This window comes from Ovis canadensis, chromosome 8 (genome assembly GCF_042477335.2).
Source record: "Ovis canadensis isolate MfBH-ARS-UI-01 breed Bighorn chromosome 8, ARS-UI_OviCan_v2, whole genome shotgun sequence".
Classification (NCBI taxonomy): domain Eukaryota; kingdom Metazoa; phylum Chordata; class Mammalia; order Artiodactyla; family Bovidae; genus Ovis; species Ovis canadensis.
The window spans coordinates 97,521,599-97,546,057 of NC_091252.1; the positions used below are offsets into that span (position 1 = coordinate 97,521,599).

At 36.8% G+C, this 24,459-nt stretch overlaps 1 protein-coding gene across 2 annotated transcripts in view; it reads left to right on the forward strand.

The window, feature by feature from the left end:
• The window catches only part of PACRG (parkin coregulated), a 536,574-nt gene that overhangs the window by 44,590 nt on the left and 467,525 nt on the right, over positions 1-24,459 (forward strand). For both annotated transcript variants that reach the window (XM_069598880.1, XM_069598879.1), the window contains exon 2: positions 22,223-22,357. In XM_069598880.1, coding sequence (XP_069454981.1) covers positions 22,223-22,357 — 135 coding nt within the window. The remainder of the gene's footprint in view (positions 1-22,222; positions 22,358-24,459) is intronic.

Sequence of the window (24,459 nt, forward strand, 5' to 3'; positions counted from 1 at the left end):
GGGCTTCCTAGGTGATGCTAGTGGTAAAGAACCCGACTGCCAAAGCAGGAGACGTGAGACATAGGTTCAACCCCTGGCCCAGGAAGATCCCCTGGAGGAGGGCATGGCAACCCACTCCAGTATTCTTGCCTGGAGAATCCTATGGACAGGGGAGCCTGGTGAGCTATAATCCATAGGGTTGCAAAGAGTTAGACACGACTGAAGTGACTTAGCACACACACAATAAAAATTGATTGGGGGCTTTGGTCCTTATAGTAGCAAGCATTTTTTGTATTCATCCAATTTTTATTTTGTTTTTAAATTTCTCCTTCCCATTTTTAAAAAATGTTTTGAAGGTTGTTCTTGTGAATTGTTCAAGAATCCAGTATAAATAGTAAAATAAACAGTAAAATCCGTAAATTTTTTTCACTTGCATTGTATTACTTAGGTTTAACTTAGACTTCATTTTAAAAAATCAAATTCTTTGTTAGTGCAGAGTTCTCTTCAGTCAAATAGAATGTAGAATGAATTATATATTAGTTCTAATTTGGTTATATATTGGTTATATATATAATATATATAATTTATATATTGGTTATAATTATATTGGTTATAATTTCCTAATGACCCTTTAAATGATGCAGAACTGTAGTGGTTTTATAAGCATAGACATGCTAAAATTTCTGCCATGAAATAGTTTATAATAGGAAGAAAAATAAATATGTGACCTGCCCTTATCTTTGGCATGACAGCGAAGAAGAAATGATTGATATTAGGTTATTCATTTATAGGTAGCTCATCTGTGTTTTATTTCTTATCCTGTCAGACTGAGAAGACCTACCAATTTTATTAGGGCTGCTGATGTACTCTGCACTTATAGTTTTATTACCTGGTGGAGAAGCTACAAAATATTGGCAGTCTTTAATAACGAGCACTTTATGTTTCCTTATGTCAGCAAATTTCTTAGATTAATAGTCTGCGTTTGGTTGATGGAACTGTACTGAGCTTTTTTTTTTAAGGTTCCAATTTCTCTAACTGCTTATAAAAAAATCTAGCCGGAGGCCTAACGTGTATATAGTCATATACGTGTATATTTACACACACGCTGTGCTGTGCCGTGCTTAGTCTGACTCTTGGCCACCCCATGGACTGCTGCATGCCAGGCTTCCTTGTCCTGGTGTATACTCAGTTTCATGTCCATTGAATCAGTGATGCCATCCAACCATCTCATCCTGTTGTCCCCTTCTCCTCCTGCCCTCAACACACACACACTGTGTTGTTGACCTATCACTTTCTCTTCCTGGGCAAACCTTTGTCTGAAGCAGATATTAAAAATTTGTCTATGATGATCAATGATCAACACATTGCTGTCTGTGTTATTAAGTTTGTAAAAGTTATATATTTAAAACCAAGAACAAGATTTAGAAAGAAAATACAAATCTTAGTGTTCTAGAGTTGGGAGACATAGGGATGCTTGTCCTTTCATTTTTTGAAATTAAAACTAGTTCAATATAAGTGTTGGATAAGTATCCAGAATTTTGAAAATCTGGAGAAGAGAATTTTAAAAGATTAATTGAAGTAAATATTTAATCTTTTATTTTATTGTAAAACTTTTTAAGACAGATCATTTATTTGCAAGGGATCTAAAACAATGCAAAAGATTTTTTTTTTTTCCTTCATTTGATCTTCAGTTAGTAAGGGGTAACTTCAGTTCAGTTCAGTTCAGTGGCTCGGTTATGTCTGACTTTGCGACCCCATGAATCGCAGCATGCCAGGCCTCCCTGTCCATCACCAACTCCCGGAGTTTACTCAAACTCATGTCCATCGAGTTGGTGATGCCATCTAGCCATCTCATCCTCTGTCGTCCCCTTCTCCTCCTGCCCCTAATCCCTCCCAGCATCAGGGTCTTTTCCAATGAGTCAACTCTTCGCATGAGGTGCCCAAAGTATTTGAGTTTCAGCATTAGCATCAGTCCTTCCAATGAACACCCAGGACTGATCTCCTTCAGAATGGACTGGTTGGATCTCCTTGCAGTCCAAGGGACTCTCAAGAGTCTTCTCCAACACCACAGGTCAAAAGCATCAATTCTTTGGCACTCAGCTTTCGTAACAGTCCAAATCTCACATCCATACATGATCCCTGGAAAAACCATAGCCTTGACTAGACGGACCGTTGATGTCTCTGCTTTTCAATATGCTATCTAGGTTGGTCGTAACTTTCCTTCCAAGAAGTAAGCTTGTCTTTTAATTTCATAGCTGCAATCACCATCTGCAGTGATTTTGGAGCCCCCAAAATTAAAGTCAGCCACTGTTTCCCCATCTATTTCCCATGAAGTGGTGGGATCAGATGCCATGATCTTAGTTTTCTGAATGTTGAGCTTTACGCCAACTTTTTCACTCTCCTCTAGGAGTAGTAACTTAATGACTCTTAAAAGCCCGGAACAATTTTCAGAATAATTGAAACTTGACTGAACTTTGCTATAATCATTTTATGATATTTCTGTCAAACAGTTGTTAGTTCCTATAGCATTAGGTAACAAAGTATTGATAAATATTTACATTTCCTTTATTTAATTTTATGGCATATCTGTATTGGTACATAGGGGCTTCGCCGGTGGCTCAGCTGGTAAAGAACCTATTTGCCAACGCAGGAGATACAAGAGACACAGGTTCCATCCCTGGGTTGGGAAGATCCTCTGGAGAAGGAAATGGCAACCCATTCCAGTATTCTTGCATGGAAAATTCCATGGAGAGAGGACTTTGATGGGCTACAGTCTATGGAGTCACAAAGAGTTGGACATGACTGAGCATGCATGTGCTTATTGATACATCGGATGCTGACCATCTTATCATTTATAGGGAACTAAAAAGTTATCTTTTGAAAGTAAAAATCCAATAAGTTTACTGTAAAAATCCATAATCGTGTTGTTTTTCCAGGTATAAATTTTACTGAAGGAATATATTTTTCCTTATAGAGATGAAAAAGAAATGTCTATTTCAAATTATTATTGGTTAAGTTATAGGATGAAGTTTCTTATATTTAGCTATTTGAAAATTAGTTCATTTCAAAGCATATGAATATCATGCATTAATTTACATAAATTACTTTAATTATCTTTCAGTTTATCATCAGATATTAATTTAGATTATTCTCTTAAATCTCTTGGACTTCTTCAATAGAAAATAATTTCCTGTGAATTTACATTAATTATTTCCCCCTATAAAATCAGGATGAGATAACTGTTCCAAAACGATTAGCCAGAGAGTGCATACTCATTTAGACCATTCTTAAAACTATCATAGGAGAGCTTGATTATAATTTGCATGATTTGAATTTGAATCAAGTCCTTCAAACCTCTATTTCTATCTGTAAATGGAATAAAAACTTCAACATAAAATTAGCCTTTAACATTGATAGTTTATCATTTCCCAGTACTGATATACTAATATTAGAATCAGATTTCAAGCAGGCAATTCTTTTTTATCTGTATGAGAGATTCTGCTTTCATATTATTTTTAAGTAATAAAGTATATATAAATGATGTTTTAGTCTTTTTAGCTGTTACACAATTAGAAAACATTTTTACTTGTTTCGTTTGTATAATATTGACATGAACTAAATTTTCCTGAATTGGCAGTGATGTGTTACCACAGGAATGGGATATATACTATATAATTAAAACTAAATAATTCACATAAGCATGTGTATGCTCAGTCACTTCAGTTATGTCCAACTCTTTGCAACTGTATGGATTGTAGCCTGTTAGGCTCCTCTGTCCATGAGATTCTCTGGGCAAGAATACTGGCATGGGTTGCCATTTCCTTCTCCAGGGGAATCTTCCCAACCCAGGGATCCAACCGGCATCTCTTACGTCTCCTGCACTGCCAGGCAGGTTCTTTACCACTAGCATCACCTGGGAAGCCACAAGCATATTCATAGACTTTAAATATTTTTGTATTGTTTTCCCTTCTTCAATCCAATTGAACGTTCTAATGTTTTGTAACAAGTCAACTAATTTTCTTCATTATATATATATATATTTTTTACTTAGCAACTCCATACATAGTTAATTATTTTAATCTTTCCTCATAAATCGGTCTTTCTGGCTCATTAATCATCTGTACTGCCCTTTTCAAATCTTATCATATATATTCCTTTCCTCAATACATTGTAAGCCTGACTTTCCCTCTGCACAAAATTTATTATACATTCTTAAGTAGGCAGAAGATATAAATTGCTTTACGGAGGAATGACGCTTTAACATTAAAATGTGTCCAAGAGTAGTCTTATCTAGATCTGCGTTGATCCGGCTATGTATCAAAAGCCAGAAAAGATCTGAATAAGTCTTTTAAATTGCTTTGTACTTCTAAAATACTGAGTTACATTTATTGGGTAGCTTTAATAAAAGGACAAGATTTATCACTTAGAAAACCTTGTTCTTGTATTAGTATATTATTGTCCAGGAAAATTTCTCTAAAGGGAAACATATATATTTGAAGAGATAGTAGAATAGATTTTTTTGGTTTGTTTTTGCTTAATATTCGTTTGTTTTGAGTTTTTTGAGGAAAAATTGCAATAAAACGCAAGTTTCAGGTGTATGGCGTTTTAAGTTGATATTTACGTGCACTACAATCCCTGCAGTCTAGTTACCATTCATCACCAGATAGTTGGCCCTCTTCACTTATTTTGCCTACCCCTCAATGCCCTTTCCCTCTGGTAACCACCAATCAATCTGTTCTCTATATCTATGATTTTCACTTATTTTCTTTTATTTGTTTGTTTCATTTTTCAGACTCCACATATTAAGTGAAATCAATGGTATTTGTCTTTGCTCTGTCTGACTTATTTCACTTATTTTACTGTAATACCTTTCAGGGCCACCCATGTGGCTGTGAACGGCGGCATCTCCTTTCTTACGGCTGAATCGCAGTGTGTGTGTGTGTGTCTGCGTGTGCGCTCAGTGTATATGCATTTCACAGTTTATCCATTCATCCATCGATGGACATTTTGTTTTCATGTCCTGGCTGCACTGAACACAGAGTTATATATCTTTCTGAATTAGTCTTTCATCTTCTTTGGATAAATACTCAGAAGTGGCATTACTCGAGCATACAGTAGTTCTGTTTTTATTTTGGAAGGAAGTCTCCATACTGTTTTCCATGGTGACTGCACTAATCTTCATTCTCACCCACAGTGTACTAGGGTTCCCTTTTATTCACATTCTCACCAACACTTGTTACCTTTTGTCTTTTTGATAATAGCCATGCTAACAGGTGTGAGGTGATGTATAATTGTGGCTTTGATTTTAATTTCCCTCATAATTTGGGATGTTGAGAATCTTCTCACGTACTTTGTTGGCTATCCAAATGTCTTCTTTGAAAAAAACATCTTTGGAGATTCTCTGCCCACTTTTTATTGGATCGTTTATGGGTTTTTTTGGTTTTGTTTTTTGTTTGTTGCTGTTGTTTGGATTTTATATATGTATGTTAACCCCTTATTGGGTAAATGATTTTGCAGATATTTTCTGCGATTACCTAGATAGCCTTTTCATTTTGCTGATGGTTTTCTTTTTGTGCACAGAAGCTTCCTAGTTAGATGTAGTCTCACCTCTTTATTTTTGCTTTTGTTGTCTTTGCTTCTGGAATCAGATTGGAAAATTCAGCATCAAAAATGATTTCAAAATGCCTACTGTCTCCTGTTTTCTGCTGGGAGTTTGATGGTTTCAGGTCTTACATTCAAGTCTGATCCATCTTGAGTTAATTTTTGAGTTAAGATAGTGATCCAGTCAGACATGACTGAGCGACTTCACTTTCGCTTTTCACTTTTCACGCATTGGAGAAGGAAATGGCAACCCACTCCAGTGTTCTTGCCTGAAGAATCCGAGGGATGGGGGAGCCTGGTGGGCTGCCGTCTACGGGGTCGCACAGAGTCGGACACAACTGAAGCAACTTAGCAGCACTAGCAGCAGTGATCCAGTTTCATTCTTTTGCAGGTGGCTGTCCAGTTTTCCTACTACAATTTATTGAAAAGACTGTTCTTTCTCTATTATATATTCTTGACCCTTTGTCTTAAAATAACTGACCATGTAGGCATTTTTTTCCTGTGCTCTCTATTCTGTTCCATTAACTGAAGTGTCTTTTTGTTTGCCAGTACCATACTGTTTTTTTTTTCTTTTTTTTTTTCATACTGTTTTAAATTACCAAAGTATTTGTAGTCTACTTTGAAAATGGGGCATGATACTTCCAGTTTTGTTCTTCTTCAAGATTGCTTTGACTGTTTGGGTTCTTTTGTGATTACATACAAATTTTAGAATTATTTGTTCTAGTTCTGTGAAAAATGCCACAGTGATTGCATTGAATTTGTATATTACTTTGGGTAGTGTGGACATTTTAACAATATTAATCTTTCCAATCCATGGACACAAAATATCTTCCCATTCATTTCTGTCTTCTTCAATTTATTTCACTAATGTTATAGTTTTCAGAGTACAGGTCTTTCATCTCCTTACTTTAATTAATTCCTAGGTATTTTATTCTTTTTGATGCAATTGTAAATGAGATTGTTTTCTTAACTCTTTCTGTTAGTTTTGTATTAGTGTATAAAAACACAGAAGATTTGCATATATTAATTTTGTATTCTGCAGCTTTGCTAAATTCTTTTATTAGTTCAAATAGTTACTTGGAGGAGTCTTTAGAGTTTTCCCTATATAGCATCATGTCATTTACACATAGTCTCTGTTTTATTTCTTTCTTTCCAATTTGGATGTCTTTTATTTCTTTTTCTTGCCTAATTGCTATGGCTAGGATTACCAGTACTGTATTGAATAAAAGTGATGAGACTTGACATCCTTTTGTGTTCCTGAACTTAGGGCTTTTAGAGGTTGGTGTGATGTTAGCTGTAGGTTTGTCACATATGGCATTTATTATGTTGATATATATTTCCTCTGTATATATCACATCTCTTTTCTTTCATAATTCTTGCATTTCTAGTTTTTTTTTTTTTTAATCTTCCACAGGACTGATTGCTTCATCAGGTTTTCAAAATTCTTGGCCAACTGTTTCATAAGAATGTTTACCTTTGCATGAGTTTTCTTCAATTGTTGTTTGTATTTTTGCTCTTTTATATTTTCCTTTCTTAGGGCATTTTTTGTCTTGGTGCTGTGCTAGGTTTTACTTAAATACTCATCATTGTATAAGTTGACTTTTCCTAGACTGTAATGTGAAGGAGGTTTCTGGGTCATATAGAGGGTAGCATTCTTCTGGGATTCTTAATCTAAAATTCCTCTCCATCTCTGCTGTCAAAAAGAATGAAGGTTACAAGTATTATTTGCTTATGTTTTTACATAGGTGGCCCTTTTCTTCTCCTTGTCGGATTCCAAATGAACATGATAGATCTGCTATGAGTTCTATTTGCCCCCAATTTTGCAAACAAGTAATAAATTTTTTTTCATGGGATTTTCCTCACTCCAAATTATTTTTGTGTTATTTTCTTTAATCCCTAATTGATCTCGCATCACTCACCATATTTCATCTTGTCTATTTCTCCCACATAACTTTTGCCTTACCTTGTTGAGCTTTTGGTGGCAATTTTTTTTTCTCCTAGTTTTACAATAAATGGAATTCATAGTGTACTTGTATGATTCTAGAATAAAAAGAAGGAAGAAGTGACCATTCTAGAAATTATTTTAACTTTCAAGATCTTGTACTTACAAACACCAAGGAAGTAAAGTAGTTTAGGAAAAAGACATTTTCTCAACTCCTGTATTTCTTTTTTTAAGTCAAGGTTCAGTTCAGTTCAGTCGTTCAGTCATGTCTGACTCTTTGCGACCCCATGAATCGCAGCACGCCAGGCCTCCCTGTCCATCACCAACTCCCGGAGTTCACTCAGACTCACGTCCATCGAGTCAGTGATGCCATCCAGCCATCTCACCCTCTGTCGTCCCCTTCTCCTCCTGCCCTCAATCCCTCCCAGCATCAGACTGTTTTCCAATGAGTCAACTCTTCGCATGAGGTGGCCAAAGTACTGGAGTTTCAGCTTTAGCATCGTTCCTTCCAAAGAAATCCCAGGGTTGATCTCCTTCAGAATGGACTGGTTGGATCTCCTTGCAGTCCAAGGGACTCTCAAGAGTTTTCTCCAATACCACAGTTTAAAAGCATCAATTCTTCAGTGCTCAGCTTTCTTTTATAGTCCAACTCTCACATCCATATATTACTATTGGAAAAACCATAACTTTGACTAGATGGACCTTTGTCAGCAAAGTAATGTCTCTGCTTTTCAGTATGCTGTCTAGGTTGGTCATAGCTTTTCTTCCAAGGAGCAAGCATCTTTTAATTTCATGGCTGCAGTCACCATCTGCAGTGATTTTGGAGCCCTAGAAAATAAAGTCTGTCACTATTTCCATTGTTTTCCCATCTATTTGCCATGAAGTGATGGGACTGGATTTCATAATCTTAGTTTTGTGAATGTTGAGTTTTAAGTCAGCCTTTTCACTCTCCTCTTTCACTTTTACCAAGAGGCTCTGTAGTTCCTCTTTGCTTTCTGCCAATGGGGTGGTGCCATCTGCATATCTGAGGTTATTGATATTTTTCCTGACAATCTTGATTCCAGTTTGTGCTTCATCCAGTCCAACATTTTACATGATGTACTCTGCCTAGACATTAAATAAGCAGGGTGACAATATACAGCTTTGACGTACTCCTTTCCCAATTTGGAACCAATCCAAATTGGGTATGGAATGCTTATATATAATTCTAATATCTAATGTGTTTCAAATGATACTTATAAATTCTATTCAAAATGTAATTATGTATGTTCATCTAAAGTAAACTTTACCTATGAAAGAATAAACACTTCTGAATGTAGAGAAAAGTCATCAATAAATATTCTGATTTGTGAGTTGTGAGTGTCTAGTGAGGGTTGGTTAGACTATTGGCCAAGACTGTCATGTTGCTAATAGAGAAGAGTTTAAGAGTTCATTCTCCACATGGACTTGACTCTATTTTGGCCACAAGGTGACCTAATATCACCCAGCTTTCACAGATGAAGGTCTTGGCTTAAAAAAAAAAAGCACTTTATTAGTGAAAAAATAAAAATACAAAGTAGATAAATGTAAAAACATATTGCACCTAAACAGGTAAAGATGCATTGGTATCTTTACCTAGGATAGATAACTTACTACTTAGATAGGTCTTCGTTTCTTGTTTTCCTTTCACATTTTTAATACTTCTTTCATGGTTGAATGAACCACAGTAGAAACCGTGGTGGAAAAATCTCAGACTGTTAAAGTTCTAATCTTGTATTTTTCATTATGTTATCTTCCAGCTAATTTGTAGTATGCATGCTTTCTATGTGTGATGGCACACATGTTTTTTGCCCATTTTTTTCTTCCTTCATCTGAACATTAGAGTTTATAAATTATAATCAGAGCATTTAATATCACTGCAGATTGCATGAACTTCCAAAGTGCTTTATTTCAGAGGAAGCCAGTAGACTGATGGGAAAACAGAACTTTAAAAAAAAATATGTTTATTTTTTAACTGAAGGATAATTCCTTTACAGACTTTTGTTGTTTTCTGTCAAACCTCATCATGAATCAGCCATAGGTATACATTTATCCCCTCCCTTTTGAACCTCCCTCCCATCTCTCTCCCCATCCCACCCCTCTAGGTTGATTAAGAGCCCCTGTTTGAGTTTCCTGAGCCATACAGCAAATTCCCATTGGCTATCTATTTTACATATGTTAATGTTAGTTTCCATGTTACTCTTTCCATACATCTCACCCTCTCCTCCCCTCTCCCCATGTCCATAAGTCTATTCTTTGTGTCTATTTATCCACTGCTGCCCTGTAAATAAACTCTTCAGTACCATTTTTCTAGATTCCATATATATGCATTAGAATACGATATTTATCTTCCTTTCTGATTTACTTCACTCTGCATAATAGGCTCTAGGTTCACCCACCTCATTAGAACTGAGTCAAATGCAGTCCTTTTTATGGCTGAGTGATATTCCATTGTGTATATGTACCATAACTTCTTTATCCATTCATCTGTCGATGGACATGTAGGTTGTTTCCATGTTCTAGCTATTGTAAATAGTATTGCAATGAACAATGGGATACATGGGTCTTTTTCAATTTGGTTTCCTCGGGGTTTATGCTTAGGAGTGGGATTGCTGGGTCATATGGTGGTTTTATTCCTAGTCTTTTAAGGAATCTCTATACCATCTTCCGTGGTGGCTGTATCAATTTACAGTGCAAGAGTGTTCCCTTTTCTCTGCACCCTCTCCAGCATTTATTGTTTGTAGACTTTTTGATGATGGCCATTCTGACTGGTGCATTGTAGTTTTGATTTGTATTTCTCTAATAATGAGCGATGTTGAGCATCTTTTCATGTGTTTGTTAGTCATCTGTATGTCTTCTTTGAAGAAATGTCTGTTTAGGTCTTTTTCCCTCTTTTTGATTGGGTTGTTTGTTTTTAACCAATGTAAATTTAATTTTATTGTAGACAGTTCTAAAAATGTTTTCTATTAAATATCTAGTTCTTTCTGGAGACTATCAGCTTGCATCATTAGACACAAGGATTTTCAAATTTTCTATTAATATATTCATGATATATAAGATGCAAATAGCTATAGCCTCTTCACTATACAAAAATAACATTTTTACTCTAATTATTCAGTAAGAAATAACTCTGTTGCAAGATAATGAAGTTTTATTTTTAGATATAAACTATTTACTATTCTTTCAACGTTAAAGGTAAGAGGAATAGAATGTATTTTAAACCCTTGCCCATTTATATTCTCCTTTCACATTTAGCTCACTCATTTATTTGGCCTTGGTGTTAGGTGTGACAGTGTATTAGCCAGGCTGTCGCAGTCATTCAGTCATTTCATCAGTTCTATGAGACAGATACTAAATAGCACCTTCTAAATTGAAATTTCTGATGACTCTCTGGAGACAATTTGAAACAAGAGTCACACTTGGGCACTTAGATATTTGGCCTTTTCCTATACGTAGCTGCATTAAGAGAGCAACTTTTGAGTAAAGTTTTTTAGCCTTCAACTGTCAAGATTTCTTTCTCATCATCTGATTATTGCATCTCATTTTGTTAGGAAAGCCAATCAATCTTTTTTTTTTTTTCCACACACAACAAGGAATTTAAAGAGCCACCAGTGACTATTACTTTAAACAAAGCAATTTACAGGAAATCATGTAGTCCAGCCACTCTTTTCAGAACTATTTTAGACAACAGAGACAATATTTTGAAATAAGCCCTTAGTTCTAAGTGCGTTGTAGTTCAGTTATAAAATTAAAACAACAAAACCGTAATGTGCTCAGCAATCTTTGGGACTTCCTTTTGCCACACAGTTATTGCAAAAGCATTTTAAAATCAAGTTATTGGATCCTAGAATGAAAAAGCTAGAATCCATGAAACTGAGCTTGTTAAGATGATAGAGCTGAGAACAATAAGCCTTGAAAGGAAAACTTGGATGTGTTTCCATAGCCCTTCTGAATTTCAGTTTGTCAAAAGTGATACAAGGAATCCATGTGTGGTTTGAGATTCCTCATGGCTCTCTGAGTAGGTAAGTTCTTTGATAGTATTATCCTCCATATCTGTTGAATTAATAAATACTCATCTTTGTTTATAGAGGTGTGGGAAGAGTCCTAGAGACCAGCCCATGTAATATTTTAATCTGACGTACGAGGAGGCTGAGGCTCCAGAGAGTCTGGTCACTTGCCTTGGCTGCGAGACAGCCCACCCTCCCCAAGTTTATGCTCCTTCTCTACTTCAGCGTCTTCATGACCCTTTTCATGGGAACAAGGCAAGATATAATTTGTTGCCAAGCTGAAAACTTAAGTCTAGTACCAAAGTCTTCAAAGTTTCTTAATTGAAGTAATTGTCGTTTTATTCCTCCTTTTTCTTTTCACCGACACTTAATCTTTCTTATGCGACCTATCTGAAAAAATGGATTATAAGTTATTTGGGTTTTTTTTGTAATCCTCATATGACAGCGCTAATTTAAATGCAACTTATTCTAACATTTGAAATGCTAATATTAATTTTGTTTATGCTAATTGTATATATAATAGTCTCTGCAAACACTTTAGACTAAGCTCTTTGATTTTAAGGAACCAACAAAGCATATTTTAAGTAAAATTTTCCCATTTATGGAGATTAATTTCAAAATAGAATATGTGAATTTCAATGTAAGAGGTGTTACATAGAAAAGAATACATACTGGTTTAATCAATGTTGAATTTTTGGTTCTAAAATTGTGATAATTGATAATTATTTACATGTAAAAATAAACAGAAAATCCAAGCAAATTAATTCTGATTTAAAAATTATGAACTACATGGTTATGAACAGACAAATCTGTGGTACAGCAACCATAATTCTCTAGTTATTTCTAATTAAAATTGTGCAAAATTCAGGTTTGTGGGAAACTATAATATGTATCTGCCCAGTTCCTCTGAAAAGTATGGGTACCCTGAAAGGCTAAATAAAATTTTCTAATGAAAAGGAACAATGCCTTAAAACCCAAATATTTTATCTTATGAGTGTTCAGAATTCTATATATCTTTCAGTGACAGTTATTACATTCTTCTATTTAAGATTCTAGGGGATATTCTTATCTCATTTCCTAAATGATATCTTGAGGATAATATGTTTGACATATTTTTTGTCCCCAGTGATACCAATCCTAGTGACTGGGAAACACTATGTATTTAATGCATTTTTCAGTGAATGGACTATAGTTAATATCTATTTTAGAGCCATTTTTTAAACTCTGTTTCTAGTTAATATTTTAGTTTATATGACCATAAGTTCTTGAATTCAGATTTGTGTTTCTAATGCTGAAAAATCTATATGTTACTTTATAGGTTCCTCTGGCCATTTTAGCTATGTGTATTGGTTATACATATATCTTCTAGTTTAAAATCCATTCTGGTTTCATAAGCCATTAGATAGTTTATGAATTCCAGTATTATAGTCTATTGATATTCTTTTCTTTCCTCATTTCCAATTACCACTAACTTTACCCTGCTTTAACAGTGACATCTTGCTAGCAGCTCATGTTTTGACAGCCGATAGTGCAGCAAAACTCCCAAAACGTATACCTGGTGTTACTTGATATTCCTTATGCTTTCTCAATGCATTACACCTATTCTGGCTTCCACCCTCCCAGGTCACTACAGCTGTTTAATTTTCAGAGGTCTTTCCGTCTTCTTCTTAATTGACCTCCCTGTATTATTGAAACAAAGCAAAACGCGTCCCTCTCATTCGCTGATTTCTGTGATTCATTCATTTTCCCCAATTACTTGCCACCCTTTTGACTGTTTTTTCTATTCTCCTATAGAATCTAAAATCTCCAAGTAGCATTTTGGGTCCCCAGCCTTTTCCTCACTATACTGAAGCAACTTAGCACACATGTGCACGTACACACGCACACACACACATGTGCCCACACACACACACTTTCCCTTTGGAAATGTTTGCCAGTTTCCATCGACTTAACTCAAACACTCGATTATAGACCAACTTTGTTGACAGCCTAGAGCTCTCTAATAAGCGCCATCCTGATTGTTCCATTGGTTCAGTGACCTTATCTGGTTTGCCCCCCGGCTTTTCAACCATAACTTGAAGAAGAACCTAATCCCACCTGAGGGTTGAATATGGTTTATTTGGAAAGATTTCTTAGGAGAGATGAGGCTGGTGCTTAGTCATGAAGTTGGTTAGTAGTTTCAGAAGAAAAAGTAGAATAAAAAACAAGTACAGGGTGGAGAGAGAATAAAGGTTGATCAGAAGCAGAATGATGGAGACCCACAAGATCTGGGCATGTCTGAGGACTGCCAGTGTTTACTATAATTTTTGCCCAGGCACCTGTAGAGGAATGCTGGGGAGAGCAACAGTCCCCTTGCAAAGGTCTTTGTGTAGTATGTCAATGGGAAATCATTTATGAATTCTAAGCAGATGAGAGATATGATTTAATTAGTCAATTAAAATATTCATTGTGCAGCAGACAAGAGTGATCTAAACAAGGCAAAGCTGGAGGCAAGAAGAGCAAGTAAAGAAAAAGAGCTTTCCCATAAAAAATTTAAAGCTTTTAAATGCTAAATAAGTAAAAATGGAAAATAAAGCGATAAGGAGATATTTGTTGTAAATGCAAATATGGTTCATATCTTTTAATATAAAACACTCACACAAATTGATTTTGATATAGAAAATACATGAACATGCATTCCCAAACATTCATGTAGCATTTGTACTACAATGTGTAACGTTCACCCTCATTTGTTAAACATCATAATCCAAATTGATGCTATGGACTGAATGTTTGTGTCCCCCCAAATTTTTATGTTGAGCCCCCAACCCCCAGTGTGATAGTGTTTGTAGGTGGGGCCATTGAGAGGAAATTAGGTTTCGTTGGGGCTTCCCTGGTGACTCAGATGGTAAAGAATCTGTCTGCAGCCAGGAGACTAGGGTTTGATCCCTGGGTCAGGAAGATCCACTGGAGATGGAAATGGCCACCCACCCCAGTATTCTTACCTGGAGAATTCCGTGGACAGCGGAGCCTGGCGAACTGTATAGTCCATGGGATCACAGTCAGACACAACTGAGCAACTAACAACAACAAAAACTAGGTTTAGGTGATGGGCTCATGAGAGTTAGGTCTCTATAATGGGATTACACTCTTGTAAGAGGGAAAGAACCCAGAGCCCACTCGCTCTCTGAACCTGACCTTTCTGGCACCCTGATCTCAGATGTCCAGCCTCCAGAACTGAGACAATAAAAATTCTCTTGTTGAAGTCACCCAACCTATGGCATTCTGTTACAGCATCCCAAAGAGATTAAAACAGGAGACCTGTTCACCTCTTTAACTAGCAAATAATTTTGTCAAGAATCATAAAATACAAATTTTGATCTCATCCTGAAGATTCTGTCTGAAGGAAGTAATATAAAAGGTGGCTTAAGTGATACACCTGAAAAGTTTATAATAATGTAATTACAAAAGGCAAAATAAATAGAAATAATATAAACTCCAAGTATAATTGCAGATAGTTAGAATATTGCCTAGCCACAAAAAAATGACATTGGATATCAATAGCAACATAAAAAGTACACTAAATAGAAAGGACATAAGAATCAAAAAATGGTATTTGCATATATGTTTTTGGAAAAAGTCTGGAAAGAAAGCATAAACATATTAATAGGTGATAGGACAGTAAGTGATTTAATGAGATTTCCTTCCATTTGGCAGTTTATTATTTATGTAACTTCAATTAATTATTTGCATCTTCATAGTCAGAAGCCTGTCTCATCTCTGCTTCCAGACCTCTTCAGTCAATTCGTGATGTGCCCTAGGTAATTCCCCTTTAAGATTTTCCCAAACCCAGCCTTCCAGGACAGTGACTACCAGTGGTGAAGAATACGCCTGCCAGTGCAGGATCTGTAGGCAGTGCAGGTTTGGTCCCTGGGAGGGGAAGATCCCCTGGAGGAGAAAATGGCAACCTACTCCAGTATTGTTCCCAGGAAAATCCCATGGGCAGAGGAGCCTGGCGGGCTGCAGCCCATGGGGTCACAAAGAGTCGGACACGACTGAGTAACTAAACACACAAATCACCTGGAGGTTTTCTTTAAAACTCACTGTTGCCATGGAAGTGAAAGTGAAAGTTGCTCCGTCATGTCCGACTTTTTGCAACCCTATGGACTATACAGCCCATGGCATTCTCCAGGTCAGAATACTGGAGTGGGTAGCCTTTCCCTTCTCCAGGAGATCTTCCCAACCCAGGGATCAAAGCCAGGTCTCTTGTATTACAGGCGAAATCTTTACCAGCTGAGCCATGAGGGAAGTCCAAAAATAATGGAGTGAGTAGCCTATCACTTCTCCAGGGCATCTTCTCCACCCAGGAATTGAACTGGGGTGTCCTGCATCGCAGGCAGATTCTGTACCAACTGAGCTATCAGGGAAGCACTGTTGCCAACGGGCCTGGCTTTAAAGGACTCCACAGTGTGTCCATATATATTGAATATTTATTGAAATATAAATATTTTACAATACAAGGCACTTGTTATCCTTCTTGGCTCTTACTAACAAAAACATTACTATTACAGTGTTTTGTTATATTGTTAAAACATCTTATAAAAACTTTACCAGGTAAAACTTTTTTTTTTTTTAAATCAGTGAGCCTGATAAAAGAGCTCACTTTTGTTAATGCTATGGTGCCTTACCTACCATTACAATCAGATTTGTTAACTGTTAATCTTTTGCAGGGCTTCTCAGGTGGTGCTAGTGGTAAAGAACCTGCCTGCCAATACAGGAGATATGAGAGATGCCGGTTTTATCTCTGAGTCAGGAAGATCCCCTGGAGGAGGGCATGGCAACCCACTCCAGAATTCTTGCCTGGAGAATCCCATGGACAGAGGAGCCGGAAGGGCTAATGGTCCATAGTGTTGCAAAGAGTTGGACACGACCGAAGTGACTTAGTTTGCACACAATCTTTTACAAGTATTTTTCTGGTTATTTGGAGACCCGAGGTACTGCATTTTTCTGATATAGTGAAACAATTATGACTGGCAAATAGGACAGACACTGAATTACATTACTCCTTTCTCATAAATCTAGACGGATGGCAATGAATTCACCAGTCCTAGGGCCAACATCCCATTGCCTGAGTAGCTCGGAAACTGTAATTCTGGCGCACCAGCTGCTTAATCACAGTGATCTTATGAATCCAAATTTCATGTTGGTGGCTGATTCATGTCAATGTCTGGCCAAAACCACTACAATATTGTAAAGTAATAAGCCTCCAATTAAAATAAATAAATTAATTTTTTTAAAGATTTCATGTGGAAATATTTCCTAATGAAATTAGGAAATCAATGTCTTTGCATTTTATTCTTTCAATGTTAGTGAGTTGGCAAAATGGACCATTAGGGAGACACAGTGTAGCTTCTGCACTTGAAGTAAAAGTCTTCTTTTGTTCGTTTTAGCTTTTTCAGTTTATGCTAAAAAACAGATCTACTGAAAAGAAACTTTCAAAGTATATGATGAGGAATTTTAGAGAACCTTAAGTCCCTTCCTACTAATTATTATTAGTTTTCTGACCTTATGACAGAGACTGTGATCTAAGTCCTAAATCCATTACAGCACATTCAATAAATGTAGGCATTTAAAGTACGCTGTCATCTGCCGTCGCTTCAAAGTGCATTCAGTATCTCGGTTCCCAAGTGCATTAGATTTTATTAAAAGAATTCAGCTGCAACATCCATTCTTCCTAATTGGTTTATGGATAGCCCCGACCATTCGGGCAAATCCTAATTGCATTTTCCCACAAATCTAGTTTGACTTATGGTTCCCTATTTGCTCTATATTATTTATATAAATCAAGATTAAATTCTTAAGACATTAAATAAAATTTAGAATAGTTTTTGTATGAGACTTATAAGGATCCTTAACAATATTTTTTGCTTTGTTTTTATTTAGTCAAGTTGTATCCAACTGTGTGATATCCAGTAATAATACCTTTATTACCTTTCCAGAGATTAATTATATTTCACTTGTTTCTTTTTTTATGTATAGATTTTTAGAATTAGTTGGAATGAATTATGCATGGAATATTAAAAATAGTATATCTTTCTATAAGGTTTAAGTGGGTATATATTTGGAACAGAAAAAATATTATCTAAGGATATAATGACAGAGCATTTGCATAAAATTAGGTAATGTCCCCTTGCATTAACAAATTTAGATGGGAATATTCTAATCGGTTTTACAAACTGTAACTCTTGAGATTCCAAGAATTAATTTGGAATGGATCTATAGCAGACTTCAGAGAATCTAGTGTTTTTAAATAAGTAAATGGCAGAAATATGAAAACAAAAGATAACATAATAAAATTCTGTCACTGCTGAGTCATTGCATATTAGCATGGACAATTTTTGTAAAACTAAGTAAAGATTTCCATGGAATTGTAGGTATGGAATCATTTCGTAGAGAGCCCATGAATATTTATGGGCAGATAGAGGAAGTATAAGTTATCTATCACAGTTTATAAAAAGCCTTCTGGGCATCTTAGCAATATGTTCATTATTTGAAAAGTTTGGACATTTAGAACTTTGAGTTCTGAACCAGAAAGAAATAAAGTATATTTAGAATAAGAGATAAAAAGGAAAAGAAATTGATTTTAAGATAAATACAAAGAAAAAGGAGAAAGATGCCTAATTTCAAACAAATTTTCGGCCAGATAAACAAATGAGAGGCATGCTCTCAACAGCAGAAATGATGAATTGGCATCTAGAAAAAACTGAAAAAGATGGTTAGGAGATGATGGTAAGACAAATAAATCTAAATCATGGTTGTAGCTGAATTTTTAAAGTGAGGGATTGTAGTGGATCTCTGCTGCTGCTGCTACTGATGCTAAGTTGCTTCAGTCATGTCCAACTCTGTGCAACCCCATAGATGGCAGCCCACCAGGCTCTGCCATCCCTGGGATTCTCCAGGCAAGAACACTGGAATGGGTTGCCATTTCCTTCTCCAATGCATAAAAGTGAAAAGTGAACATGAAGTTGCCCAGTCGTGTCCAACTCTTAGCGACCCCATGGACTGCAGCCTACCAAGCTCCTCCATCCATGGGATTTTCCAGGCAAGAGTACTGGAGTGGGGTGCCGTTGCCTTCTCTGAGTGGATCTCTACTGGAATTGAAAAAAGATTCCCTAGCACTCACAGCGACTCTTTGAGACCCCATGGACTGTAGCACACCAGGCCTCCCTGTCCATCACCAACTGCCTTGCTCAAACTCATGTCCATTGAGTCAGTGATGCCATCCAGCCATCTCGTCCTCTGTCGTCCCCTTCTCCTCCTGCCTTCGATCTTTCCCAGAGTCAGGGTCTTTTCCAATGAGTCAGTTCTTTGCATCGGGTGGCCAAAGTATTGGAGTTTCAGCTTCAACATTAGTCCTTCAAGTGAACACTCAGGACTGATCTCCTTTAGGATGGACTGGTTGGATCTCCTTGCAGTCCAAGGGACTCTCAAGAGTCTTCTCCAACACCACAGTTCAAAAGTATCAGTTCTTCAGTGCTCAGCTTTCTTTATGGTCCAACTCTCCCATCCATACATGACTACTGGAACCGTCATGTGTGTCCACCCCAGCCAGCTGTAATACGAGGCTCTTCCCTGTTCCTACTGGAGTGGTGTCAGAGAGACAGGCGCTGGCAGTGAGGCCGCTCCGTTTGTGACGTCAGGGTGGAGAGCGATGGTGGGCACTGCCCCCCTTCCCTGCCAGAACAGTGGTGGTGCAGGCTGAGGTGCTGAAGCGCCTACCCCCGCCCAGAGTGATGAGGCGCTCTCTCCACCCTCCCCAGCCGAGGCCAGCTGGGGCACCAGTACTTCTGCCCCTCAGCTCTTTCTGCTAGAGAGACACCAGCATCAACCAGCTGAGACAGAAGGAGATCTGAAGTCTCACAACGCGCCAATGTCCAGGTTTCAATAAAGAAATCAGTCGTCACACCAAGAATCAGGAAGACTGGAAAGCGAATAAAAAAAGACAGCATATGCCACACCCCCCAGGCCTCCAGAAGGTGTTATCACATAGTATTTGCCTTTCGGTCTGACTTATTTCACTTAGACCTTAATGAATACTCCGGTCATTCCAAATGGCAGGACTTCCTTCTTTTTACGGTTGAATGATATCCAATATAGGTCTTCCCTGGTGGGTCAGTGGTAAAGAATCTGCCTGCCTATGCAGGAGATGCAGGTTTGATCCCTGGGTAGGGAAGGTCTCCTGGAGAAGGAAATGGTAACCCACTCTGGTATTCTTGCCTGGGAAATCCCAATGACAGAGGAGCCTGGCGAACTACAGTCCATGGGGTCACAAAAGAGTCAGACATGACTTAGCAACTAAACAGCAAAAACAATATCCATTACACACACACACACACACACACACACACACACACACACAGAGTTGTTTTCTTTATCCATTAAAAAGCTAATTTTTCAAAACCATAGCAATGACCAGTAATCAGTACTGTATAATAAACACACATACACACGCACACACATATACACTATTGTGCTATGAAGTGCAGTGAAAGTGAACGTCGCTCAGTCGTGTCCAACTCTTTGTGACCCCATGGACTGTACGGTCCATGGAATTCTCCAGGCCAGAATACGGGAGTGGGTAGCCGTTCCCTTCTTCAGGGGATCTTCTCAACCCAGGAATCAGATCCAGGTCTCCCACATTGCAGGCAGATTCTTTACCATCTGAGCCACCGGGGAAGCACTGTAACTTCCTATAAATACGTATGCATGCTGGCTACGTTTTCTTTCCTTAGATTATGTTCTACTACGTTTGGAGGGTATGCTAGAATGGTGACATGATGGTAGATAGTAATTTTTTTTGTAAATGTAACTTCTTGGCAAAATAAAAATCTGTCAATTCTTTATCAGTTCCCAAAAATGTGATTCAAAATTTATTGTTCCATGAAACCCAAAAGTCTGGGAATGACAACTCTACAGCTTCCATCATACTAATATTGTTGAAAACATCCTCTCTTGTATGGCATCCAGCTCAGAGCTCTGAACAAAGTAGTTGCCGTAGGCACCCGCTCATTTAACAGTTGAATGAACTTGGCTGAAAATAGCAGCTAATAATTCTAATACCAGACCAAATTTCAAATCTGACCAAATGAGCAAAAGGAAATCTTATTTCTCCACTGCCCAGTGTCTTCTCAGTGACCTGTGTAACCGTATGCTTGGGACAGTGTGCTGTGTAGTGAAGATCATTTTAAACTCTAATAAAGGTCTCCGTGTCACCACACTCCTCAATTCCACTTCAGCATTTAATCATCTTAATATTTCTTAATATCCCACTCAGTTTCTAATGTTGGTCTTTATGTGAGCTTCAGATAAAATGTGTTTGTCTTTATCTGTTTGTTATCTCAGATATATTTTTATGTATAGTTTGTTAAAATTAAGAATTTTCACACAGATGTTAAAAATTAATTCGATGTCAAATAATTTAAGGGCTTCCCTGGTGGCTCGGAGGTTAAAGCGTCTGCCCGCAATGTGGGAGACGTGGGTTCAATCCCTGGGTCGGGAAGATCCCCTGGAGAAGGAAATGGCAACCCACTCCAGTATTCTTGCCTGGAGAATCCCATGGACAGAGGAGCCTGGCAGGCTACAGTTCACGGGGTCGCAGAGTCGGACATGACTGAGCGACTTCACTTTCAAATAATTTAAAATATTAAGATAGTAGGTAAATTATTTGCTATCTTGTTTACATTAAGAATTGACAAAATAATTATTTTTATTAACCTAATAAATGAATAATAATTTACCTTTTTTAAAATAAAGAGGCATAAGAAAAATAATGTTTAGACTATATGTATGGAACAATACAATGGAGTATACTTTCCTAAACATTTCACTAATCACTTTGAATTTTGTAACCTAATGAATTAGTTCATATGTAAATAATGCAGATTTAAAGTTGTGCCCAATGTGAATAGCTCAAAATAAGATATTTCTTCATTGATAAAAATCACAGTTTGACAGGTTGAAAGATTCTCGTAATCTTTTTTAATGCTCATTTTTTTGAAACTCATGTTGTCAAATGTACACCACCATTTTTCTTTTTAAACTGTCTCATTTATCATTACTTAATTTTCAGAGGAGCCTAGTCTGTTACCACCCATGGGGTCCCAAAGAGTTGCACACAACTTAGAGATTAAACAACAAAATTTTTATCACACATTTATGGTTTGTGGTTAATATTCATACCTTGAGAACATATTATTTTTATTTTATTTGTATAGAAAGATTTGAAGGTGCTATTTTAAATTTATTTCTAGAATATTCCACAAAGTATATCAGACTTGGATTAGAACTTGCCGTTATTAGGAATCTTAAAAGTTTTAACACTCTGAACTTAGTTGCTTTTATTAAAATATTTTCCTTAAACAAAAGTTCAGGCTTTTCTTCCTTACAAAGTAATATTTTTAAAGTGACACTTTCTAGGAGTACTTTGTAAGATAGCTTGAAATAAAGTGAATCCTTAACAGTGTTATAAATTTTTTTTCTCCAAATGTTTGTGAGATTTTTGTTGCCCATTATTAAGATAATTTGACGTTTTGTACAAAATGAAACTTATAAAAGCCAAAGTCTTTTCATCTTGCATTTTCCCATGTGTTTTAAAACCTGATTCCTACTTTTATTTTTTTTATTTTTTCATTTGAAGGTGAGAGGCCCTCCAAGTGCAGGAGCATTCAAAGAAAGACCCACCAAACCCACAGCGTTTCGAAAATTTTATGAACGAGGAGACTTTCCAATTGCCCTTGAACATGATTCGAAAGGAAACAAAATAGCGTGGAAGGTAAGTCCTTGTGCAGCTGCGAGAACCAGCTGTGCTCGCTGTGGAAGCTGTATCTCCCAGTGCCAAACACTCTTGACTGATAAGTAAATAAGCTGGAGTGATTTCTCGGTGAGTGGAAGATGGTGGGTAAGCTCTTAGAGGAAGCCCCTCTGTGTCAGCTGCCCACCTTGACTAACAATTAAATTACAGCCTGCAGGAAAAGGAAATGACAGAGTTGCTTTGCCTTGGAGAATTGTGTGCTGACCGATTCATCTCTATTTTTATGAGAACCTGGCATTCCAGCCCGTTTCAGGCGGTCCATCAAATGATGGAACTGGTGGCTGGATGTGGAGAGCAACAGCCATTTATCTCCCCCCAAATTTCACCTTCCTGCAGGACACTTCCAAATGGAAGCTTTAATTACCTAAATGGATAGGTCAAGATTGTCTGCTCCCTGGAAATGCAGAGTGGAATACAAAAGCAGGCGGGCTCTGACGGAGGCCCTCTCCTCTCTGTCTGCAGCACGTGTCAGCCGGCGCAGTAGCTGTCACACGAGCTCTGTTAGAGACTGACCTCCACCGCTGAAAGCCTTATAGCACCGACATTTTTCTGACAAAAGGTTAATTGGCTTCAAAATAAATGTATTGCCTAATGACTCCATTCTAATGTGGCTGTGTTTCTTTCTAAAAGGCTCGCTGGTGTTATTTGTAAAAACTTGCCAATCTCTCAACTGGAGAAGGCTTTTACATTTAATTTGAAAAATGAATGCTGATCTCTAACCAGCTTCTGCTATTTAATTATTTTTTGTTATCAAGGACTTTGCTTTGGGTGATATTTATCAGCTCTGCCTGAAGACTGGAAAGCAGTTGCATGTATGTGAGCATAGCATCAGGTTAAGGAACACAAAAGGTTTTGCCAAATATTTTGAATTTAGCAATTGATCCATGTAGCGAAAAAGTCCCACAGTATTGTCTGAAGGGCGAATGTCAGGACTGTTTATAATTGGTAACAAACTTATGTTAAAAAATAAGAATGATCAAAGTGAAGAATTCATCAAAGTAAACAGCTTACAACGATTCATTAAAATTAACCTTTTCCTTCTTTTTTGGAAAAACTGAAAGAATTGATTGTATTACATCTGGTATATCTTTAAATGTTTTCACATAATTATCAGACATTTCTAGATCTTGAGCAGTCACATAATATCCAGTTACTGAACTTATTAAAAAGTTATTTGGCAAGGGAAATCTGAAGTTGTCCTTGTTATTAAGTTTTGTCATATATTTTAGGCAAATGAAGGACATTATTATCTTGGTTTTAATCATCTGTCTTAAAATTTGCATTTGTTATATGAAAATGTGCATGATGAGAAAAATATATAGCAATATAACTAATTTAGATATTTCAGTCTTCAAAATTTTAATTAGGGGTTGGTTTGTATTTGATTAATTACATGGCTTTAGAGTTTGTGTCAGTGTACCAATTCATGCATGGTAACATAGAGATGCTCAAGAACTTGATTCCTTTTGAGTAAAAGAATATGCCATATTTCCTTATGCAAAACAAGTAGATTTTGGTGTTTTACATAATTTTAGCACATAAAAATTGTATCAATAAAAGAATCCATAGATTTTTTTTTGACCTGTTTGAATAATCTTGAATAACTTCTAGAAATGTCAAGAGACAAAAAAAAAGTTTATCTTGAAAATAATAAAAGCATAGGATGAATCATTTTGCATTATCTTTGGTACTCCAGCAGTCAGATGGCATATAAACTGCTTTTCTTTTTTATAGCTATATTAATTCTTTTAAGCTACTATTGACTATTGTAGTGATTCAGCAAGCTAAAAAGTCAGATTAAAGAGGAAGCAATATATTTGCTGCTGCTGGTAGGATAATAGCATACATTTAAAAAGACATCTTATCCTATAACTAGGATAGAAGGTAGACTTCTATCCTTTAAAGCTTTGCCAACCAGATTTCAACTGTACTACTATAATGCTGAAGATAAAACATTAAACTTATTAAGCACAGGCTTGTGAGCAATCTCTCATATTTATTCGTATTCTTGACACATATACTGTGGGGAACGTCTGATACTTGGTAAGACCAGAGGCCTTCTT